Source organism: Micropterus salmoides, unplaced genomic scaffold (genome assembly GCF_014851395.1).
Source record: "Micropterus salmoides isolate LMB-PRFRI ecotype aquatic unplaced genomic scaffold, ASM1485139v1 Ms_hic_scaffold_12, whole genome shotgun sequence".
NCBI classification, from domain to species: Eukaryota; Metazoa; Chordata; class Actinopteri; order Centrarchiformes; family Centrarchidae; genus Micropterus; species Micropterus salmoides.
Genome location: NW_024040263.1, coordinates 29896116 through 29920252, shown reverse-complemented (window position 1 = coordinate 29920252; position 24137 = coordinate 29896116). Strand labels below are relative to the sequence as shown.

The following is a 24137-nucleotide window of genomic DNA, read 5'->3' as shown; positions in this document are numbered from 1 at the left end:
TCACTCTTCCCACCTAGTTCTCACCCCACCCACAGAATGAATAGCTATAAATTGTCTGCCAGTAAAACGTCACATATGGGAATTAATCTGTGTGAGGGCAAAATTTAGGTAAAAATTGAGGGTTTGTGGGAACTTTTTGATATGACAAATTTAAGGAACCTCCACTGACAGTGCATCGGGGAAGTTTTGAACACCCAAAATGGGTTCTGACTAGCCACACCAGTTATTATGTCAGTGCATCAGGCTCTGCGTGTACGTGTGAATGTGGATACACTGCACCCACATGTCTGTGCAGTGGCTTGGTCACACCTTGCTGCCTTCAGACCAGAACAGGGTGTTAACTTCATCCAGCTGCCACCACGCTATCTGTCCGCTCCATCAGTGCCAGTTCCCTTTTCTCTCTTTGAGTTTGAAGAGAAGTGACACTTGTAAGGCAAACTGTCATCACAGCTTCATGTCCATATGCCGGATTAAAAGCCTAATCATCCATTTCAAAAGTACAACTGTGGGCTTGTCTTTTTCTACTTAGAGGTTGATTTCAGGGTATTTGGTTTCTGAGTAGTTTGTTGAGTAAGATTGTGTGTTTGCAGAAGTTTAAGGCTAAACCTGAAGTCAGGGTAGTTTGTTGCAATGTAGGAGCAGCTTAATTACACTTGGAGAATATTTTCTGACGCATCACCTCTGATTAGAAATGAACCATGTGTAGAGGAATGGGACTAGTGTCTAGAAAGCCCTGTTTCTGCATAAACTCTGTATGTGTGTGTCTTAAGTCCCATTTCTACCAGAACACCAGCCTGCCAGACAGAGTTTACTCAGCCAGTCGCGACAGTAGTCATAAAGCAACAATGACGCAATTCCAGTCGAAATGAGAGACTTCTGGTGACATCTGCTGACTGAATTATAGAGTAAACTTGACAGCCAAAAAAATATAAATGAAATCCACGGAGATGAGACAGAAATGCACTGTACACTGAGAGCAACAAGGGAATCAAGGAAAGTTTGAGTTTGAGTCATGAAACCTCAGTATGGGTCAGTCAGACAAACGGGAATTTGAATTTCATATCTATTTGCTTTTGATTATTTTGGCTGCAATTACAGAGACTTTAGTCTACTAATAGAGAATGAATGAAATAAAAATGTAGACAACTGCCAATAGGTCATCGTCATCAAAACTTGCACAAAAATGAAATGAATCAGAATCAAGTTGAATCAAATGATATGGCAGGAATATATACACAGGTTTATCATTCACACTGGATGTTTTTCCTCGCAGGTCAGGACATTGGATGGTGAAATAGCTTGCAATTGTGCCGTTATACTGCGGAAACCCTGAAGATGGCGCTGTTGAAACTAAATAGAGAGAGAAACAGGGTGCAGCCAGCGGTTTTGACTGATTGATCCACATGTTTTACTAATCCAATTATAAAACTGTTCATCAGAAGAGCAGCCTTCGGGTAACAATATTCTCGCATTGATAAGAATTTAAAAAATATTATTAGAGCCTTAAAACACGCGGTGAAAAGGGAGAATCGTGTTAAAAGTAACAATAACTTGCCACCTTTGCTGTGACTTTTATTCTGACCCAGAGGAGCAGGTCTGAGCATGCGCACTGCATCGGTTCTATGGGGACGGGAGGACATCACGGAAAAAACGTAGCAGCAGCACCACAAACCCCACGCCGAGATTTCGTCTCTGCGATGCGCTAAAACTGCGCGACTAAAGCGGCCGTCGACTATGCCCCGTGCGGCGTTAAAGTGCGGGACGACCACTTGACAGGCCTGGGCGAGGTCTGAGCGGCTGTCGGGAGGGGAAATACATTATTTCATATGGGAGAAGCATGCGGGAAATGGTCGGAGGTTGCTGCGTGTGTTCAGACGAGCGAGGCTGGGCTGAGAATCCGCTGGTGTACTGTGATGGACACGGCTGCAGCGTCGCCGTTCACCAAGGTAACATTAGCCGCTGTTAGCGTGTAATTACCGGGCAGCTGTGGCCGGAGGCAGCCGGAGGGTGCTGGTAGGTCGGTAGGTTTCCAGGCAGCTCTGTCGCTGTGTACGTGCGTGTTTGTGTGTGTGTGTGTGTGTGTGTGTGTGTGGGAGGGGTAGGTAGGCGTGCTGTTTGTTGTTTCCTCGGCACACATGATTAAACACACAGGGCCAAGCAGGGTGACACCGGGCCGGATGGCGCCTTAATGGCACTTCAGGTCCGTGTGTGTGTGTGTGTGTGACCGTGGGTTTCTGGCCCGGTTCGGTTCACGACATATTGCAAGACGCGTGGGTTTTGCGACAAAACAGCCCCGGCGAGGCCCGCCGGTTTGGACACTGTGTTACCTTGTGTCCACTTGCTTTGTTGCTTTGATACGACTAGCAAAGGTTAAGAGTTTACTTATTATATCGCATTTCTGAGCAAAAATGAACCCTGTGACTGTTTGTTGGAGCAACTCTGGTGGAAAATCTTTGCCTGGCTGACTTCTCTCGCGTCTGCAGGTTGAGCTTTTGAAGTAGAGATGATTTTGTTCCTTGAAGTCAGCAAAAGTGCTGTGAAATGTAATAAAGAGAGATTAGATAGAAGCAGCCACAGCAGATAGAGTTGAGAGCTGTCTTCATAGGGTCAAATTCATTCATATTCAATGTTAAATTAAAACACCAAGTGGATTAAAAATGTCTTCCTGATGGGACAACACTATATAAGAGATAAGTGTGATATCCATTACAGTAGAAAATGGTGAAGATACAAATCTAAAAGAGACTAGGTTAAAGAGACATTTGGCATATATTACCTACATATATATATATGTTATAGTCATGTATATGTTGTAAAATAGCAGAGGTCCATGTATCAAATAACCTGTTCTCTGTGTGTGTGCGTCAGCATGCTATGGCATTGTCCAAGTGCCCACCGGTCCGTGGTTCTGTCGGAAGTGTGAGTCACAGGAGAGGGCGGCGCGCGTGGTGAGTATGAATATCATTGCTGCATCACCATGAATATCCATTCCTGCATCACCAGTTCCAACCAAATGCCACACTCACCACACGCTCTACTCTCTCCTCTCCTGCCCCAGAGGTGTGAGCTGTGTCCCCACAAAGATGGAGCCCTCAAGAGGACAGACAGCGGAGGTAAAATCTCCACCTTCTGTCCATCTCACCCCCCTGCTGTTTCCGCCCGAGTTGCACGGCGAATGCGCGACACAGCGGGACCACAGCCTTGCCTGAAATAGAATAGAAGCAACAGTTTTCCACTTCATTCATAGGGAACCTTATCGTGCCATTGATCCACTGCCAATCTCTCCATCAGGCTGGGCCCACGTTGTGTGTGCGCTGTACATCCCTGAGGTGCAGTTTGCCAACGTCCTCACTATGGAGCCCATCATCCTGCAGTATGTCCCGCATGAGCGATACATCAAGGTACAGACACACATTGTGAAGTGAAAAATTGTTTGTCTACAGCCATGTTTCCCAAACTTAGGGGTCTGGACCCAAAAAGGGTCGCAGTCCCATTTGTGTTGGGTAAAATATATCACAATGTTACAAAATCTAAATATGTGAATGAGCGCTCTTTTTTTGCTACACTTGTCTGTTCGGCTCAGATGCTGTGTGAAGTTTTCTCTTTCTCTCTTCTCTTTAACCTGATCTTCTGTCCACGTTCATACCAAAATTTTCAGGTCTGTAGTCTGTAATCTGTCACTGTCGATCCTATGATGTCCAGACTAAACTACAAGGACGAGTTTATTAGTGCTGGCTTCACCAAAGCAATTCAGAATGGAGAGGAGATGCTTCAATGTGTAATATGTGAAGAGGGTTTTAAAATTAATAAATTGGACAGGCATCTCCAAACGAAACATTTGCTGTGTCTGGGAAAGTCAAAACATTTTTTTTTTTTTTGCACAGAAGAATCCTTCAAGATGTGTTGATTCAATTTCAACATTCTTGTGTGAATCTGGCTTTCCGACTCTGGCACACATTAAAAACAGACTAAATCATCAGCATGACCTCAGAATGGCACTTATTGTTATTAGTACACACACACACGGTCTGAAATACACACATGCAACAACACGAGGAGAGATGTTTGAGCAGTTGGGGTTTAGAGGCCACCATAAGGAGAGGTGCCAGCAGAGAACCAGCTACCAGTCTACACTTCATATGTCTGGTCTGAGCTGGACTCGAACCAGCGACCCTCCAGTTTCCGCACAAGTCCTTACGGACTGAGCTACGGGTGCCCAAGAAAAAAACAACATCTTGGTGTTGGTACTAAGGGATAATGAGAGGGAATAAGAAAATGAGCGTTGAGAAAGGGATGACACAGAAAGGAGAAGAGGCCATTGCTGTTTTTGTTTACTTTAATAAGAAAGTAAATACATTTCAAATACAATTTAAATTTATGGTTTGTTGTGTCCTTTATGCGTAGTTTGTAAATGTAGATTTGTGTCCCAGGGAGACACCAGATTTCTCTTTTGGGTCTTGAGCTGAAAAAGTTTGGGTGGTGTTGTGCTCCATCTCGGAACTTAAATTAAGGATTCACAGTGGGGTTTCTCTTCAGTATTTCTGTATGGGGCCAGAGAGTGGTACCGACATGAATGCGCTGATCTGAAAACCTTCCGTTTCTTTTCCCTCCTGGAGTAGCTGAAACTCACGTGAAAATATCCTTTAATGATAAGGCAACTAAGGCCAGGTATGAAACATCAGTACTTTCCAGCATAATTATATCTGTAGCACAAAACGTCACAAAAATTTACAGAAGATTCATGAAAAGATTCATATTGACTTTTGATGCATCTGGTGTCTAAACCCCAACTGCTCGGGGCGCCGCACTGAGTGGCAGCCCCGTCACTCTGACATCTCTCCTTGTGTTGTTGCATGTGTGTATTTCAGACCGTGTGTGTGTGTACTCGAATTTATTTAGGCAAAGTTCTTCTACAGTTTTTCTTGTTTAAACAACTTGGAAATCATATGCATTACATTTCTGTGGTTTATTTTCTTCTGTGATTTTTCTGTAGAACATATGTTTAGAAGTAAGTAGGGCTGGGCAGTAAAACAATAATGATAATTATTGCAATATCATTTTCCTCAATAACAATATAACAAATGTTCTATAAATGTTTGATTTAATTCTTTTATGTTTTTTATTTTGTTGAGTAAAAGGGACTGGAAAAAGATTTTATTTAATTTATTTATTATTCATGCATATTTGTAGAAAATATTTTATCATAATAGTTTTGAAGGTTTTACCTCAGATTTGTTAAGTGATCCACTGTTTGGCAAGTGTTTGTTTTGGCCATAAAGAAAAGTTTAAAACCACAATCAACAATCTGGTTTCTGCAACTTTCACTCAGGAGCAAAAATCAGCCTTTAAACTTAAAAGAAATAAAGATTTGACATTCACAATTATCGATATACAATGATATGAAATGTTTTATCATGATAACATTTTTGGCCATATTGCCCAGCCCTAAAAGTAAGGAATTGTAAAAAGTATAGTTTTTACATCTGTATTAAAACTTATTAAATATTACATTGGCAGCTGTAAGGAAATGTATGAGGTATCCAGCCCCGTTGGTGTCACACAACTTATTCTAGAGCAATTACAATTATCCTTTGTAGCAATAAATTCTTAACTTAAAGTCAGCTTTAATATGACTTTGTTTTGGACCAGGCTTTTCCCATCAGTGACAACAATCCCGCAGAGAGAAATCAATCATAAAATGAAACGCGGCTTCAGCAAATCTGCAACGTAGCTTTAAGACCTGCGGGAAACAGCACAATTCTTGTTTTCTAAACAGGAAAAACTGTTTTGCTCCACAGTGTCGTTGCGCTCTCCACCTACATGTACCGTACCAAGAGCTGAATGTGGCCTGCTCTCTGGAGGTTTTTGAAAGTCATTCTGGGAAATGTGGGAGATTTCCTGCTGAAGTAGAAATAGATGGGGCAGGTCGAGGCAACAACAAAGTCCATTCACCATAGTTCAACACAAAATACACATTGTTATGCACTGAAGTGTGCTGAAGCAATTAGTTTAAAATAATTTGTCATGCAGAAATTTCATTCAACATTCACTGGTTGCAGTTTCTTCAGTTAGAGGATTTGCTGCACTTCCTGGTTTTTATATCATTAGGAATCAAATCTCTTTGAGTTATAGACTAACAGTTAGAAGATGTCACTTTGGTCTCTGGGAAAACTATGATGGACAATTGTTTTGACATTCTATAGATAAAATAACTGATTTCTTACAAAAATAATAAATAATTATACACTTTTTGAAAAGCACTTTAGTGAGTTTAGCACATAATAACACATTATTTACAAAGCATGAAGAATTAATAAGATCCAACATGGCAGTATCTTCAAGTTTGTTCTTCATGTAATTTACATGTATATATATATAAATAAATGAACACGGGCTAATGACATGTTTACATGTATAATGGTGTCGTGCTGCATACTGACTGCATGTTGTGCACTCATGGTCTTTGTTTTTCATCAAGACCACCTATAGAAAACAGACTGAACATATCTTTCCTCGTATAGACAGTAAAACAAACACTTTAAACCACAGACTAGTTTCTCACCATTACAGCTTTATCATACATCAGCTGTCTGGTAACTTTATCCATTTGTACATTTCTTTTCTTGTCTGTGTAGCCTTTGATAGTTGGCAGTTTGTGTACAGCAGAAGTAGTGAGCAGTGTTTCCAGCATGCGCCGGAGTGGGCCTTTTAACGCAAAGAAATCTATATTTTACACAGGGACTTACATGCTGTGTGTATGTAATGTGTGTGCGCGTGTGTCCGTGCCTGCATATAAATGTACACATGTGAGTGTTTGAGTGCCTGGTTTCATATTACTGCGTCAGCTACAGTAAATTGCATGCAGCTTTCCCCCGTCAGAGCCATTCATCCAGATTTTGCTGCCTGCATTCCTAGACAGCATTACAATGGACAGTGAAAACTTGAGAAGCCACTCTTCTTTTTACACGCTTGGTGTAGTTATGTTTCTGGCCTTTCATTACACGGCAGACATCCTCTTAGGAGAACAGAGAGCAGAGTGGGATGTGAGGAGGAGAGGGAGACAGAGGAAAGGGGAGAGAAAACGGGCGAAACAGAGAGGGCTGATGCGAAAAGGTAAAGAGCCCGCTGTTCCTTTGTCCCGCACCTGTTGCTAGGCCTCTTCTGCCCCCCACCAGTCAGCCCCGCTCGCTGGGGAAAAGCTGGGGAAGAAGTACAAAAGCTCTGTTTTTGTGTGTGTGCGTGTGTTTGTCTGCTTGTGTTGTATGTATTTTGTGGACGTGCGCACATTTACATGTCAGTGAAGACTGACGGCTTCTTTCACTCACGCCACACAAATTATAGCCTTGAGCTCTAAATTCAATTATTTCCAAAATCTTGGCTGCACGTGATAAATGTTGTTTGCTGCATCAATGTGAGTGCCCAGCAATTCATCATGAAACAAAATTTGAGGAAGTGACAAGAAGTGTAGGTGACAAGGAAATGTACAGGGAAGTACATTTTGGATTTTAGTAACATCGAGATATGAAAAACCTTTGAAAACAAATAGCCACAAGCTCCCAAACATCTGGTTAGCAGTTTTGCTGTGCAAAGCAGCACGTGCGGAGTGAACTGTGTTCTGTTTGAAAGCCCCATCTGGTGTCTTGACAAGCAAAACCATTTACAGGATAGCTGCGGCTGGACTCAAATTAAGAAGCATTTTATCTTTCCCGCACTGCACTCACAATGGCTCACTTTAATGGCCAGATAAGTTGAATGTATGAGTTTTCCCTGCTAACACTAATGCAACAGACAAAACAAGACCGCACAAGACTTCAAAACCTTCCACAGCTTTGCACATGAATCTGCATGTTTTGAAACAGCAAGGATTTTGTGTGAACGTACAGGGCAACATAGGACTTGTTGTTGTTTATAATAATAATAATCACTAATATGTCTGTGATATGCCATCATCTCTTGTTCTCTCCCTCTGTGCCGCTTCAACAGACCTGTTATATCTGTGAGGACCACGGGAGGGAGAGCAAGGCTGCCTGCGGAGCCTGTATGAGCTGCAACAGGCAGGGCTGCAGACAAGCTTTCCATGTCACCTGGTAATTATTAAGCTGTGCGTGTGAGTGTGTGTGTATTTTTCTTACAGCGAGCTGGTCGGTAAAAATCAATTAAGACCTTGATTGGCATGAAAGAGCTGCAGCAAAGATCTTGCAGGGATACTTAAGGAAAGGAATTGTTTGATATTACATACTGACATATTATCTGTAGGACAGTGTGTTGTAAATTAGGAAAAGGGGTCAAGAAGTAATCTGATTTTAGGTGCACATAATCGATTTTACTTGTTGGCCAATGCAGTTATCAGAAAGGCCTGTCACAATCCATTGCTGTGTCGGCACAACTTTTCCCACTCTGCCTCCTCATTTCTTTACATTTCATTCCTTTGCCTTGTGCCTTAATTGTGTTTTAGCACAATGCAGAATTTAAAATCAAGCCTGGAAGATTGTATGGGACAGATTTTTGTGTGCAGAGATCTGGCATTTGATCATCCTGTCATGATCAATGACAAAAGCGCTCAGGTGACTCGGGCGCCATCCAGGTGTCATTGTCAGGGTGTGCGTGTGCGTGAGAGCTCTCCTGTTCCCTCTCCTGTCTGACCCTGTGTGACACCCTGTGTTCAGTGCTCAGATGGCAGGTCTGCTGTGTGAGGAGGAAGGCCCAGAAGCTGACAACGTGAAATATTGCGGCTACTGCAAGCATCACTACAACAAAATGGTAAGATGGACTAGAGCCGGGTTAGAGACTGCAAACCAATATTCTAGCACAACACATCACAGAAATAAGGAAATAAAAGAGTTACAAATGTCACCACATGAAAAAAATAGAAGCAGCTACAAATGCACTGTGAAGTGTAGTCTGTGTATTCAGTCTGACATCGTGTTGTGACTTGTGTGTCTGTCCCATCAGAGTCATTTTCATTTGACACAGAAGATGCGGTGGGAATATTCAACCTAAGTCGAAGCCGTTGTTATTATCTCTTTAATATGGTGAATTAAAAGAGCCTGTGCGACGCCGATTTCAGAGTTGCTTGTTGACATTTTTCTAGCTCTGGCACGGGAAGATGATTTCCCCATTCTTAATTCAGCCTACAAAGCTCTGATTGGCTCTGTTGTCTGTTGGGGAAACAGCAGTCACTGAACACAACACCAGACCTGTTTAATTACTGAGATGCAGGCAGCGATGAAAAAGTCACTAAAGGCTGTCTTAGTCTAGCACTAGGGATGCACCGAATGTTCGGCCGCCGAAATTTATCTGCCGAAAATAGTAAAAATAGCACTTTCGCTGTTCTGCTGAATTGCCTCCTAGCACACCCGCTCCATCTGTGGCTGACTGCTTAGAAAAGGCAACAAACGATCTGACCCGCTTTGAGTGTTTCTGTCACTCGTTTGTGAGAAGATGATTAAGCTAGCCGCACCTACAGATGGAGTACACACGTATTTAAGCCTTTATGGTAACTGAAACAGACCAGTGCGAGCTGACAGGCGGGTTAGTGACTTTATCGTGTCATTTTCTCTCTTTACAAAGACAAGTGTTGCAGTATGTCCTACCTGAAGAGAGGCTGTGAAGTCTTCATGTTTTCATACGAGAACCACAAGTAAAAGGACTCATGTAATTTACTTCACTTGACCCTCTCGGGCCTCGGACCCCCCTCCATAATCTCTCTAAATCCTGTGGGGAAACACTGAGGAAAAAGCACATTTTCACTATTTAATCTATGCAATGGGGGAAAAAAGGCAAAATAAATGGAGAAAATGTGCTCATCTGCTCCTTCCCATATTTCCTGTTAATACAAAGCCAGATGAGCTTTGCTTTCCATTTTGATTGCACCTTTTAAGCATTAATTAACATTTATTTGGTCTTGAGACAATCCAACGAAGGTTAAAGTCAAGGGCAACTGGACTTGGTTGATGTGAAGAAGTCTTTTGGATGAGGGACAAAATGTCTTCCAGTATCTTCAACCAAGTGCAGTTGCCCTTGACTTTAACCTTCGTTGGATAACTATGACCTGGATGACTGAGAATCTTCATAGACGTCTTGAGACAATGTTCACTTCTCCTAACTTCTCCTTTGGTTTTTACAGCAGAAGAAGTTGCGCTCCAGTGAAAACACAAGTAGCTCCTTCAGCCATTCCAGGGGGCGCTCCAGCTCTCCATCGCAAGACAAATACCACCACCACAGACAGAGGAAGGTGAGCACCAATGCTGCTGTACGGGCTTGGTCAAATGTACCAAAGGTTGGCATTGCATATCTGGTCAGATTTGTAGTCATGTTTAAATATTCTTTGATCAGAAAGGTTCAGATTTAGATGAAAACTGCCACTGAGGCAAAGTTCTTGTCTGTCTGATTGTGTTAAAACAGTCAGTGTGTGTCTGGTAGGACTTGGCTTGACTCTTAACATACCTGAGCACTGTGTATTCCTGTCTGTTCAGAGTCATAAGGACAAGATTCGGCAAAAAGAGCGCCACAAGAAGTCCTCTGACAGCCTGGGCTCCTCAGTGACCACCAGCAGTATAGAAAAGGTACGAGAAGTCAACCCACTGGGTGACCTGTGAGATGCTGGACACTGTGAGATGGATGTTTAGATCTTAAGAAATAGATCTTAAGAAATCTTGATTGCCACAATACCTTTGTCAGTATTATATAAAGAAACATTTTGACAAGTAATGCCAAACTTCCTTTTGTAATAAACTAAAATTAATCTCGTTGTGACCTGTGTGTTTTGGTACAGATATCTTCCAGTCACCATAGCAGCAAGGACGGTGAGGGAAAGTCCAAGAAGCTGAGCTCACACAGTCACAGTCATCGTAGTAAGAAGACAGGAAGCACTGGCAAGAGCTGCTCCTCCTCCTCCTGCTCCTCCAGTCCATTCAACACAGGTAGAATAAAAGAGGAGCCAGAGTGAAATGTTGACATGGTGTCATAAAGACTGTTGAGTTTATTTGTCGTTGACTACAACTTTGTGTTTCTCTTGGAGGTGGCTCCCTGTCCTCCGCTCAGGATTTCCATCAGTTCTCATCGTCCTCCCGCCTGGAGCGTGACCACGACCGAGGTGGTGACGACCACAGCGGTGAGGAGCGTAAAGAGCGTCACAGGCGGCCGGCAGTCCAGGAGGACGAGGACGAAGAGGACGATGAAAAGGGGGAGGACAAAGATGAGGAGGAGGAAGAGGAGGAGGAGGAGGACAGTAAATACCACAAGCCACCGGCTTTGACTCCTGCCGATGGCCCACTGGCAGGATCACAGGGTCATGACAGGTCGGAGGGCAACTCGAGCCCTTTTGAGAACAAGGTCACTATTTCTACCTTTGGGTCCATCATGCGCATCACTTCCTCGTCAGGGCTGGGCAGCAGCAGCAAGATCCGGAAGATCTCCTCCTCAGGGGACTACAAACCCTCCAAGTCTCTCTGTAAACCCTCTCAACTGAGCACACCGCCTATTCTGGAGGAGGCGGACCTGGAGGACAAAGCCACGCCTCCACCACTGCCCAGAGAGAGGAGGCACCGCGGCAACAAGAAGAGCAGCCACGGTCCGGGGCGACCACGGGGCAGCAAGAACCGAGAGAGGAGGGAGGAGGAGCATCACCACCACCATCACCACACAGCGCTTCCCCCTCCAGCTTTAACCTGTTCGCTGTACCCAAACCCATCCTCCATCCCCCACCCCACCTTCCCCTCCACGCTTCCTCCCACCGCCGTCTCTTCCTCTTCTTCTTCTTCCTCTTCTTCTTTCTCCTCCTCCTCTGCCGGCAGTTTTTCCACAGGCCGTGGCAACTCGCTGCTCGGCTCCGGTGAGTCTAAGTGAGTGGGTGTGTGTGGTAGCCCTCTAGCTTCCTGTGTGTGTGAGCAAGCGGGAGTAAGAAAAAAAACCAGCATCACTATCTGTTTGCACTTTGGTGTGCTCATCTGCAACTTGACTGTAAAGTGTTGAAATGTTTCCATTACACATGTGCCGTGTCAGCGCCACAGCAGCAGCTTCTGTATATCAGGACCTGACAGTGTAGTAGAACAAGCCACTGGAAGTAAAAAGCCAAGCAGGACAAATAAAGATACTATTACACAGCGCTGGTTTTCATACAGTTGGTTTTAAAATTCAGTGTTTTTTAAATCTATCTCACAGTATTTATTTAATCTGTAAGAGGCAGAGATATTGTCCTAGATAGTGGTTTTTGTGTGCGCTGCACATCTCTGAGTGGTAGATTTCCTGCCCTACTTACAGTATCTACTTATTGATTCTCTCGTGTACACGAATGCTTCAGTGTTTGTGCCATTTGGGGTCTTACAGTTACTGAGATGAAAATAATAAATATATATTTTTTACCTAACTTCTGATCTCTCAGGTATCTACTCCAGTCTCAAGGACCCTCTCACGCTGGGCGGGGGTGTCTGCAGTACCCCTCTCTCGCTGGGTGGAGGGGTGTGTAGCACCTCCTTGTCCCTGGGAGGGGGTATGTGTAGCACCCCTCTCTCCTCAGGACTCCTTCCATCCCACGTCTCGTCACTCTCACTTCCGTCAGTCAACGCTGTCTCAAACACACAGGTACGGTCAGCACAAAGGCTTTCTCTGCTATAAAGCACTTACAGTCACACCCAGACTATTTGAACTGTTAACACTGCTGTTGTAGCTTGTTGTTGACTTCTTGGTATAGATTATAGACCTGAAGTGATTAGTCTCCAACTATTTTGACTTGGTAAATAAATTGTTTCAGTTATTTTTCAGTTATTTTGCAGGCAAAACCACCAAACACGTGCAGGGTCCAGTTTATCAAATGTGAGAATTGTACATGTAATGGGCATTTATTTAACTTTGACATTTTATAAATTAAATGACCCACTGAAATTGTATCGACAGACAAATGGATAATGTAATGACACTGATGATAGTTTCAGCCCTGATTATATCATTAAATGGTTTTGTTAGCAAAATGCACTTATTTGATAATATTCTAAGAATTTCAATATTGAATCATATTAAATGATGTTTTCACTCTACGGTTAATGTGGGCAGATGTGGCTTACATGACCAGCAGACTGGTGTTTACGTTGTATGAGTAGAAGGCTTTATTCTTTCCTCTTTTTTTAAACTAACATCCTTTCCAGATTGTCCAGATGATTTGTTTGTCAGCCAGATGTTGATTTTTTTCTGTCTCATAGGTCCATCCAGGTTCCAGCGCCTCCTACAGCCTGACCTCCACTCAGCCTTTCACCAGCTGTCTCTCCACCGCCCCGCCACTGCCGCCACTACTGAGCCAAGCCCAGACCTCACTGCCAGGTGAGAGGAGGACAAAGTGCAGAGATCAATATGATTCATTTGCATTTCAAACTGAAGCTAGTTTCAGATAAGCCTTCACAAGAAACCCTCTTCTGATACAAATATTCTTCCCTTTCTCAGAATCTGACATACTTTAAATCTCTTCATATTGTACCGCCTACAAGTTCATGACTCTTGTTCCCGTTCTCAGAGTCCGACCTCGATGACTGTCGCTTCCCGTGTCAGGGGAACTCACCAAGAGAGAGTCTTTCTTCACAGTATGTCTCATTTCATCTTTTTCTTGTATTTTTGATGTTTAGTCTTGGGACAGAATACATGATTTTTTTCATTCCTCCAGGGCGGCGGAAAATTGAGTGAGTAAGTAGTAAGACAGAGTTTTAGTCATGAGAAGGTCTTGCTATCATCTGTCATCCATCAAATGAAACATCATTGGGATAAATATTTTCCTGTACTGTAGCTGAAGTCTGATATGTTTCTATTTCTGTAACCAGCAACAGAAAACAGCAGGAAACTGCAAAGTGAATTTGAAGAAAATACTAACCACAGCCACAGGGTTGGTGTTTTCCAGCATGGCTGCAGCAGTGACTTCTTTCTGACTCCTTGTTGGTTTTCTCCTCTTTCACACCCAGGTCTCCGATGAGCTGTCTTCCCCTTCTGTTTGACCAGAGAGACGGGTTGGGCGCAGGAGTCCGAACCCGTCCTGAGAACGTCCCTCCAGCCAGCTCCCACATTGAGCTCCTGCTGGAGAAACACGGCAATGGAGAGATGGGAGTGAACAGTAAGTGAGCCTGCAAGAGGACGAACTCCAGTGATTCCATGTGGTTCCGAGATAAAAACTAAGGCTCACGAGATGAGATTTAAACGGAAGCTGCACCCAAAATTCAGTGTATTTTTCTGAGAGGGAGAAATTCCTCTTTGGTTGCGCAGTAAGGATATAAACCTTGGCTGAGGTGTGAATATCTTCATGTTTAAGCTGGAGTGCGGGACTCTAATGGATTACAGTCAAGAAAAGGAAGGGATTGATAGCGAGGGCAAACACAGAAAAACCTTGGTGTAGCTTTTCTCCGCTGGAGAGCGTTTAGAGAAGGGACTGAGGACAGACATGGTGTTGGGGTACTGCTGTTGGACAGCTTGTAAGGTATTTGGAGTAGGCTATGTAGCTATTACATTTACTCTTCCTAAATAATGGATTATTGCCTGGGAAGTGAGCTCCCCTGTAGCCATACGTGAGCATGCGTCAGCGGTGTTTGTGTAATTACTCTCACTGCCAGAATGGGAGACAAAGTTCTGCACTGCAGGGTGAAGGGCTGACAAGGTAAAATGGTTAGGGAACCACTGCATTACACTGTAAAAAAAAAAAAAATACAACAACAAGAAAACATTTGTAATCTGCACATGATATTGTTTACCAGCACTCCGTGTAGTTCTTGCTGTGAGCAGTGATCTGATGTTATTTAGAGATAATTAATATACCTGTGGATGCTGTTATGATAATGTTGAATAGCATCTCTAGCATGTTTGTTTCTCATGTTCCTCCTTTACATTTAATTTCTGTTGAGATCTCTCCAAAGCCAGATGTCTCACTGCCTCTCACTGAATGGCCCTTTTTTTCTCTATCTATTCTTTGCTCTCTCTTCTTTCTCCAACGCTGGGCTTGATTGATTGACGTCTCCCTCATTCTCCTGGAATTTTAGTTTCTAGTGAGGAGTAAATTGAGATTTCAGACTGAAAGTGTAATGTCGCATCACAAAGACTAATATTTCTGTGGGAAAGTACTTTTTGTGTTCCATTGTTAGAATTTAAAAGGCACTATACATTGCATACATATTATACCTACAACTCAAACGCTAAATAATGTAGTCCACAAGGTAGCAGGATGTGGAGTGATTTAGGTCACAGCTGTAGTTTGGTGGCCAAATATAGCTCTGCCCAACATCAACCCAAGCAGGGGCCTAATCAGCCTGAATAATCGCAACTAACTGTGGGAGTAGAGCAGGTCACTGTGTCTACCTTTGGGATAAATATTTCTTTATGTATTAGATTGTTTAAACATAACTAATTGATCCTGATACATACAAGATACAGGGATGTTTATATGTCTTTATACATACTGTTCTCTGCTTAACCTGGATGTCTTATCTCACATCAAGATGAAATGATGACAACAGCTCACCTTGTTTGATATAACGTTTAAATGTCAACGCTATTTCATTATAATTTCAAAACTTTCCCTTTTATTGTTTCACATTTATATTAATTACATAGCAATAATTTGATATTAAGTTTATATTTCAGTACCTGTGTGGCTACAGAAATGTTCCAGTCATCACAGGCTGTTAAAGTTTTTAAAATGCTATACATTTCCAGTGACAAGCTATGTGAAAATTTTGCTCTTGCTTTATTTTGAAAACTGTGACAGTTCAAATTTGTGAGCTCAGCTACGTTTTTGGAACTTTCCCATTGCTGGTGCCAGCTGAACTCGCCTCTACTCGACGCGAGTGACGCCACACGAAACTGCCGTGACGTAATCTTCAACACGACACACACTGCAACCCCCTTCACACATAGGACAACTGAGGATATTGAAGGGATGTAGTTTTTCATTCTCTTTATGTGACTGTTTATCTTTACAGTTACTGTCTCGCAATCTCTGGCTAAGCTATTTAAAGAGGTCATATTATGCTCAAGTTCAAGTTCAAAATCTTATTTAGGGGTTTTACCAGAACAGATAGTTTCATTTCCAAAAAACACCACATTTTTTTTTCATACTGCACATTGCTGCAGCTCCTCTCTTCACGCTGTGTGTGTTGAAGGCTTCGTTTTAGCTATGGCGTGATACATCTTGCCTCTACATGATCTTCACTGGGAGTTGCACATGCGCAGTTCCTAGTTAAGGACTAGTAGCCAATCTCTACATCACAGCAACAACTTTATGTCCATTGACTGTCTGGAGGGTAGCTAGTGTTTGGAAGGGAGAGGAGAGGCAGCCGGCGGACGTCTCGTCACTGTGTGCTGCAGGTCGGTGTGTTTTTCCACCGGAGTTTTTGAGGGCGTGTTGGAATAGCGGCTTGGCTGACCAATCAGTAGTGCACAGTGTTTTTTATGTCAGCTTTTGGTATCACCTCAGGTCTTTTGATACCAAAAAGCTGCAGATACAAGGCAACAGATTTGCCCAAAGTAAAAACAAAAAATGCGAGTTGAGAGGAGTTGAGCTGGGTCCATCCGATAGAAAAAGGACTTCAGTATATATTGACCTTCACTGCCTTCTCATGCTGGTCATTGTGCAACTCATTTGGGCCCTTTGGAAATTCTGTTTCTCTTTGATAACATATGTATCCTCCTTGTCTCTAGTTGTGGAGATGCTCCAGTCCCTCCACTCCTTGCAGCAGGAGAACCAGCGCCTCCAAGACCAGATCCTCAGCCTGACGGCCAAGAAGGAGCGACTGCAGCTGCTGAACACGGAGCTGGCCGTGCCTTTCCCTCCACACATTCTTTCCGCCCACGGCTCAATACACACCTCTGCCCAGATCAACTTCCTGTCATCCACTCAAGGTCAGATTCTTCATATCAAACCTTTAGGACACACTATTATAGTGGGGTCATGTACTTCACTCCCCCTTCACTTTTCATCTGCATTTGTCTTCCCACCTTCATCCCCTCACAACAGTCCACCTGCTTGTAGCATTTTTATCAGTGTATTATTGTCAGGTTAGCTGTGATTCGTTATAGTAAACCTATTAGACTATTGATGAGATGATTGATGGCCTCTGTCCCACGTCAATTGTATTATTAGTTTTATCCTTCTTTCTGCTGACAAAACAACTTACTGTAAACTACAACTGGTTGCTACTGCTTATTCTGTCTGCTCTGGAAGTCGGCACCAGTTTTCTGCTTTTGTTAAGTAAAGCAATATCCCTCAGTGCCATCAACCAGTGCAGCAGATTTCCCATGAAATCATGCACAAAAATGACAGGAGAATGCAGTGTAGAGGCTGCAGGTCTTTTTGGCATTGGCCACGTACACAGAAATGATACAAACAGATGATTTATTTTATTGATGTGAAAAGTGAGTCGCTTTAATATACGTAATGAAAACCATGCTAGTTAGTGTAAACCTTTGATTTTGTAGTTATCTTCCTGTGTCTTTTCCTTAGACCCCATGAGCACCAATAAGAGTCCCTTGTCCAAAAGCTGCTTCCTGAATGACACCTCCTTTGTCACCTCGTCTGAGGTGAGAACCTGTAGACCCTTTCTCACCTTGAACACTCCACACAAACCTGGGTCGACCCATTTCTGCCTTTTGAACCTTTTTGCATCAAGAATAGTGCAATTTTTCATGTCTTTGTTCCAGGAGCTCCACTCTGGTAGTCCGTCCCGCAGTAGCTCCTCCCTCTCCTTCCAGAGTACCCCTCCTCCTCAGCAGAGCCCCGCCTCCTTCGGCCAGCCCCTGCTGAACGGCCTGAGTCGAGGTTTAAGCGATGGTTTGGGGACCATCAGTCAGGCCTGCAGCTCCTCTTTGCCTGTGGTGGGCGGGCTCATGGCATCCCTCGCAGGAAGTCCTCAGCTGAATATGAATGGAGTGCTGGGCAGTCTGAACGGCGTGATCCAGTCTCCTGTGCAGAACGCCCCTCAGCCCGCACTTCCCGCTCTGCGCCCCCAGCCTCCACCGCTCAACCCCCAGGCCCTGGCACAGGGCTTTCAGCTTCCCAAGAGCGTGAGCCCGTATGTACCCAGTCTGTCTTAAAATCAGCTCCACTTTAAAAATGAATTGTTTTGTTTTAAGATTGTTGACATTATGCCAGGCAGCTGGCCGGTATTACTTGAACCCCATGTTAAAAACATGAGGATAAATGTTTTGGTCTCTATAGCTAATTTCCCCATTCATGACAACTGAATGGGGGGGGGGGTATTTTTTTATATAACTCTTCTGTTGAAATTATATGAAGGTGTAATGTTATGCATCATTAAGGGCAGGCCTAGTTGAGTGACAGGTGGGTGCCATCACAGAGGGCTAGCCTCCACCGATGCTCCGCGTCTTTGCTCATTTTTTGATAAACCACAGTCAGGGACTGCCAAGAGGGCAATGGCCAGAACCACCGACATTAACCTTCACTATCGCTCTTCAGAAACCTATGGGTGACGTCACAGAGACTAAGTTCATGTTTTATACAATCTGTGGTTTGGACTGATCAGCCAGAGGGCTGGTGCATTGTCTGGTGTGTTATGTGCGTTGTTGCATGTGTTCCAGGTCTTCTCTCCTGTCCGAGCAGCAGAAGCAGCTTCTTCTGGAGCAGCAGCAACAGCAGCAACTCCAGCAGTTCCTCACCTCACAGAACTTCACTCCTGTAATGACACTCTTTCTAGCACTTCTCATCTGTAGTATTCTTTCCGCAGGGAGACTAAAGTCATCTCATTTACATCTCTGTGGTCATAGTTGATTTACATATTACTCTGGAAGAGTTCACCACGCTCTCAGACACAGGTGCTCATTGGGCATAAACTGTAAATATCCATCAAATTTATTTAATTTAAGAGGGCAGCTTCTACATGTTGTTATGTTGTTTTTCTACACTACTGTGACATTTGTGAAAGTTGTGTCATTTGACTAGTAATGACATCAGTTTTAATGAGCAGAAATAATGTCTTGCTTACAGACTCACCTCCATTGCAAAATATCTCCATTTTTCGTCAGTCATGTCGCATGTTATGTTATCAGCAAGTCAACACAGGTTTGTTTTCGTTGGCCTTAAATGTACAATATATAAAATATAGCCTGAATTTTAGTTTAAAACATTGAGAAAATAAACTAACATTGTTGAAATTAAGTTTTGTTAAGTTAACAGTTCTGACGTCATGTCGAAGACGTCTATGTATGGTGTTTCTGCCCTATCTAACACAGCATGCTAACAAGCTAGCCCTGGCCCATCCTGTCTCGTAATAATCTCTTTGTACCTCAAGCGGCATTAGTCTGCTCGGGTGCTAAAAATTGTCAATTAATTGCAATTACACCTAATTGTGTTAAAGATTGATATGGGGATAACAATATATGTGACTAACTCATGAGTCACAAGCTTTTGAGTCACTATGTGACACCTTTACAACAACAGGAAACCAGCCACCACGATGCTTCATATTTGACTTGCAAAACTGGTAAAAGTCTGGTGGAGTTTTGGAATGAGACACTGTGGGCATCTGGTAAAGATACAACTGACTTCTTGGTGACATTGAGTTTTAAGGTTTATTTGTGATTGTGTGATGCTACATTCAATGCACCAGTGAAATGCACATTTCTCCTTTCCCCCATACAAGAGTTAAATACGGGAGAAAGGTAGATGCATGACCTAAAGACAGTTGCACTTGTTCAACTGCTTTCAGGGCAGCAGAAGCTTTGGACTAGTTATTGTAGGTCTCTCACAAACATGTAACATGTTGAGAAGAAGAAACACTCAGATCCATTTTTTTAAGCTAACCTACAATTTAGCCTCCAATGTTGAAAATAGAAAGGTGTATGATGTCACATTACACTACATATTGAGCTCAGAGCTCAGTCTCTCACACGTCTGCTTGGTAATCTCGATTGTGAGGGCAATTAAAGGAGCTTAAACTGCTACTTAAATGTAAAACCTCTCCCAGTTCACAGGTGTCCTGAACATCCCATAAACTCGCTGTCTTCTACCCCTCCACCAGGAGCAGCAGGTGGTGGTGTGCCAGATGCTGCAGCAGCAGAGACAGAGGGAGCTGCAGCGCCTCACGCTGACAGGAGCACTCACCTCCACCCCAAACTCACCCATGATCGCCCAGTCACCCAGCCTGCTGTCCTCAGCTACAGCCTCCCCCCTGCAGGGCTGCCAGGGAGGCAGCCTCTTTGGCCTGCAGGACAACGCACTTCACAAGCCCGGGGTGAGCAACACTGCTGGGTTCCTCTTAGAGATTGTATTAGTTGCAATGTTGTCAGTTTTAGAAATGTAAGAAACATTGTGTAATTGTGTTTTCAGACTGCAGGAGAAAAGGGTGACAAGAATGGGTGACTTTTCTTGATTACACGGAAGCAGCTCAAATGAAGACATGGGGCATCACGGCCCACTTGAAGAACTGAGGTCAACTTACATGACTTTCCTTCTCTGTCATCTTTATCTTACACCCTCTTTTATGAATGTATAACAGGATGGACTTAAACGTGGAGGTGAAGTTTTTCGTGTTTTGAAATTCTTTGTATCAGAGGTTCTTCTCATAGGTTTTTGTGTAGGCAGCTTTCAGAGAGCATGAATACAGTGGTCTCTTCTTAAATTGCACTAATTTGTTAGCAAGACCAATGGGGCTGCTTATGAAGGCAGAGCCAGAGTTCCTGCTCATCCCTGCAGGGGCTGTCTGTGTAGGCTTTTGGGTTGAAGTGTGAACTCAAGGTCAGAGTGTCGCTTCTCTGATTTCTCAAGCACTGACCGTTCATGATTTCCCTCCATGGCTTAAACCAGAGTTTCCATTCGGTCACTGAGAATCACAGACTTATGCCACTTCTTGCAATCTCACCTGTCTTCCTTGATATTTTGTCTTCCCTTTGTGTTCACCCCACCCAAATTTCATCCAGATCTTCTATATGTCGCAGCCTCTCACATGCACTTATGAAAAGGATAAACATACTGTCATTTTCAGTGTGATGTGTGGTTAGTTGCATTTCAACATTAAGCTAGTTATTACCTCAGATCTTTCCGCCATCTTTTTTCCATTGTTGAAATTTTGTGCTGACTCATTTCACCGCAATAACCTTCACTGGATATAAATGCCCACCAAAAAATCTTGGTGTTAACTCTAAGGTATTAACTCATGTAAATGTAAAATGACACAGACCCCAAGTGTCCAAAATGGCGCTATTGTCCACTAGAGACTGGCATCAGCGTGATCACTGAGCACCAGATTTTATTCAAAACCACCATGAGTTTCTAAAGACTTTTATATCCTTCCAGTTGCTATCGAGATTAAGCAGACAAAACCAAACATTTGGAAATTGTTAAGTAAGAAATTGTTTTTCCTAAACAAGTGTGCACTTTGCATGTTAGTAGCTAACAGAGCAAATTAGACATCTACACAGTACCTTATAAAGGATGTTTGGTACTCACTAGGCCGCTAGGGACTGACAGATTTTTTTCGATTTATGTAAGTATTTTGCACTTGTGTCAGTTTTTTATGTTACTTTCATACATAGATATTCTTTTCACGTTCACCACCTAGTTGTTCTTTTAGCAATACTGGATAGAAAATGCCTTAATGATGCTAGATTTACAGAGGAAACCATGAGCCCAAAGGCTTACTCTCTTGTCGTCTTTCTTTGATAGTGTTTTTTATCTGGGGTACATTGTTAAAGTGAAAGCACTCTTCCTAAACCCATTTATACTTTTGATAGCTAACTGATTTCAAAAGTTGAAATGTGTGAATAACCGTATAGTGGTAACTGAAGTGTCAAATTATTTTGTATTGTAATTTTTGTGTTCAGATGCAATGTTCTTTAGTTGTTTTTGCTTCAGAGAACTGAGAAACAAGGACTTGTCTGAGTAAAGCCTGCACAGTGGTGTCATAGGAGATGGCTGGGGACAGCCAAGATGTAAACTATTATTAAAGTGCTGTCACAGTCTATGATACATAGTGTAGCTGGCATCAGTTGAGCAGATGGTGAATAGCCGATGTTGTTACTGTCGGTCTTTTGCTGCAGAGCTGTCTGAGGCCAACTTAAGCCAACTATGTTAAACGTCTCTTTCCATCCACTCCACTTTATCATATGAGGCCTCTGTTTGGATAACAGAAGGCCAATCACAGAGTAAGTGACTATTTTATTATGTTTTCTCCGGAGTTCTTTAACAATATTGTCACAGGCCTTTTCAAACATTTTCTCACTTCTCTTTGAACATTATCTCCCACACATGTGATATCTCGAGTGCTAGATTGTTTTGTTAGCAGCTAATGTAGACCTCAGAAAGGAACTTCAAGCAGCTCACTAGTTGGTGATAAATACTGTAGCAATGACAGAAGGGGACAGTTGATTATGTTGATGAAGACATGAACCAATGTGTTGACATGGCTCCAAGTGGGAGGTCTGCAATTTACCAAGTATGTCCTTATGTAAGTCCAGACACACAACCATGTCCAAGAGATTGAGTGAGGAGTGGTGCGAAGGATTTCTGAAGCGGTTTCTTTCTCATGTTGCACTGGGGCGCTTTGGGCCCAATTGTAAATTGTTTTTTTTTTGTACCTTTTCAATTTTGTTGGAATATGAGTTGTATACTTTAATATGTTTGTGTAAAAACACATTCATTCTTTTAAGCTTTGAAGTTTGGGTAACCAAGATAATCCATGTTCTGAATGTCGTACTGTGTATCTTTTATGTATTACAACATTTAAGCACCTGGCTCTGAATGAGGCCTGATGGAGAGCGAGTTACTTATCGGGATATGAATTGCATGAAATGCAGTGACATCTCTCAGATGTGTTGCTAAATACCAAGTAATAACTATGCATAATTTTAAATGCATTGTTCCCTGGAAAAAAAAAGAAATTAAATGAAATGAGCACTGAATTTTAAAAAGGACAAGCATGTTGTCATTTGTACAGTGTATTTGTTTGAGAGAATTGAGCAAAACGAATTTGACAATATTCAGATTAAAAGCCCTGTAAAGTATTTTGATATTTTTGTGTGTAAAATTAAAAGGACGGATTAAGAATTTTTTTTGTCAATAAATGTATTTTACTGAGTTGTTTTACATTTTGTCTTGAGGATTGTTTTACTTACTGTCAGTAGTCTGTGTACTCGGAGAGAGGAAGGTGGGAATGAATTCATCTTTTCAGACAAGTGACGTAGCTAACTTTGTCCTGACCAGATCAAATGAAATAGTTTTAAAGAGGTCATATTCAGCTTTTTAGCTTTTTCCCTCTACTTTATTGTTTTATATATCTTTTTGTGCGTGTAACAGGTCTTCAAAATGATAAAGCCCAAAGGCATTTACCATCTCCCACAGGAAAAACACTGCTCCTGAACTTCTGAAAGCAGCTGGATTGTAGTCCAGCGTTTACTTCTGTAACCTATCTGCGTCACTTTGTGTCATAATGCTCGCCTAGTAGCTTGTGTGGCACACCCTCAAAAACACTGGAGGTGCAGCACACACAGTGACAAGGCGTCCACCCGCTGCCTCCCCTCATCTCCACCCTCCCTACAGAATGTAAGCTACCCTCCAGACAGTCAGTGAAGACATAAAGTTGTTACTGTGATGTAGAGACAGTTAAAACTTTACGCATGAAAGATCAATTTGTTACAAATTAATAACCACTTACCACAACTTTTGCTCCAGTCTAGGTTGTAAAGCTGGTTCAGGAACATGTACAGCTGAACCAAAGCCTGGGCGTACCAAAACGTTTATTTCAATTGAAAAGGTGGTGCCTTGAACACAAACGTGCTGATTATTCCTGTTACTTGTCGCAGCTGATTGTGTAACACCTATGTCATGCCTACGAAACTAAGGTATGAGAAGACATACCTTGAAACTCGTTGCACAATGTTGCACACTGTTTTGAGGAAACATTGCAAACCGGTTGAACCCCCCCTGGTCTTGTCAGGACCCGGCCTACTCTACTTCTGATTGGCTAGTAGACCTTAACTATGTACTATGCATGTGCATCTCCCAACAACAACAAATAGAAGTGAGATTCTTCACTATGTAGCTAAAACGGAGCGTAACATGGTGGAAAGAGATGCTGCAGTAATGTGCACTATTACAAAATATGTAAACCTGTTCTGGTACAACCTCTAATTAAAATTATGAACCTGAAATTGAAAATAAT

The 24137-nt window shown here is 42.7% G+C and overlaps 1 protein-coding gene across 2 annotated transcripts; it reads left to right on the top strand.

Moving 5' to 3' along the window:
* The first annotated feature begins 1506 nt into the window (after positions 1–1506).
* LOC119899770 (protein AF-17-like) lies at positions 1507–23062 on the top strand. Of its 2 annotated transcripts, XM_038714477.1 has the most exons (20): positions 1511–1946; positions 2869–2948; positions 3059–3113; positions 3292–3401; positions 7984–8087; positions 8667–8760; positions 10127–10234; positions 10476–10565; positions 10775–10922; positions 11021–11833; positions 12383–12582; positions 13197–13314; positions 13505–13571; positions 13944–14092; positions 16666–16866; positions 17468–17544; positions 17665–18035; positions 18562–18658; positions 20001–20213; positions 20309–23062. In XM_038714477.1, exons 1-20 carry the CDS (start codon positions 1838–1840, stop codon positions 20339–20341), a joined length of 3237 nt encoding a protein of 1078 aa, XP_038570405.1. In that variant the 5' UTR covers positions 1511–1837; the 3' UTR covers positions 20342–23062. The 2 variants fall into 2 exon arrangements, with proteins under 2 accessions (XP_038570406.1, XP_038570405.1); XM_038714478.1 differs by lacking the exon at positions 20309–23062 and having other exon boundaries at positions 1507–1946; positions 19947–20143.
* Positions 23063–24137: the final 1075 nt, after the last annotated feature.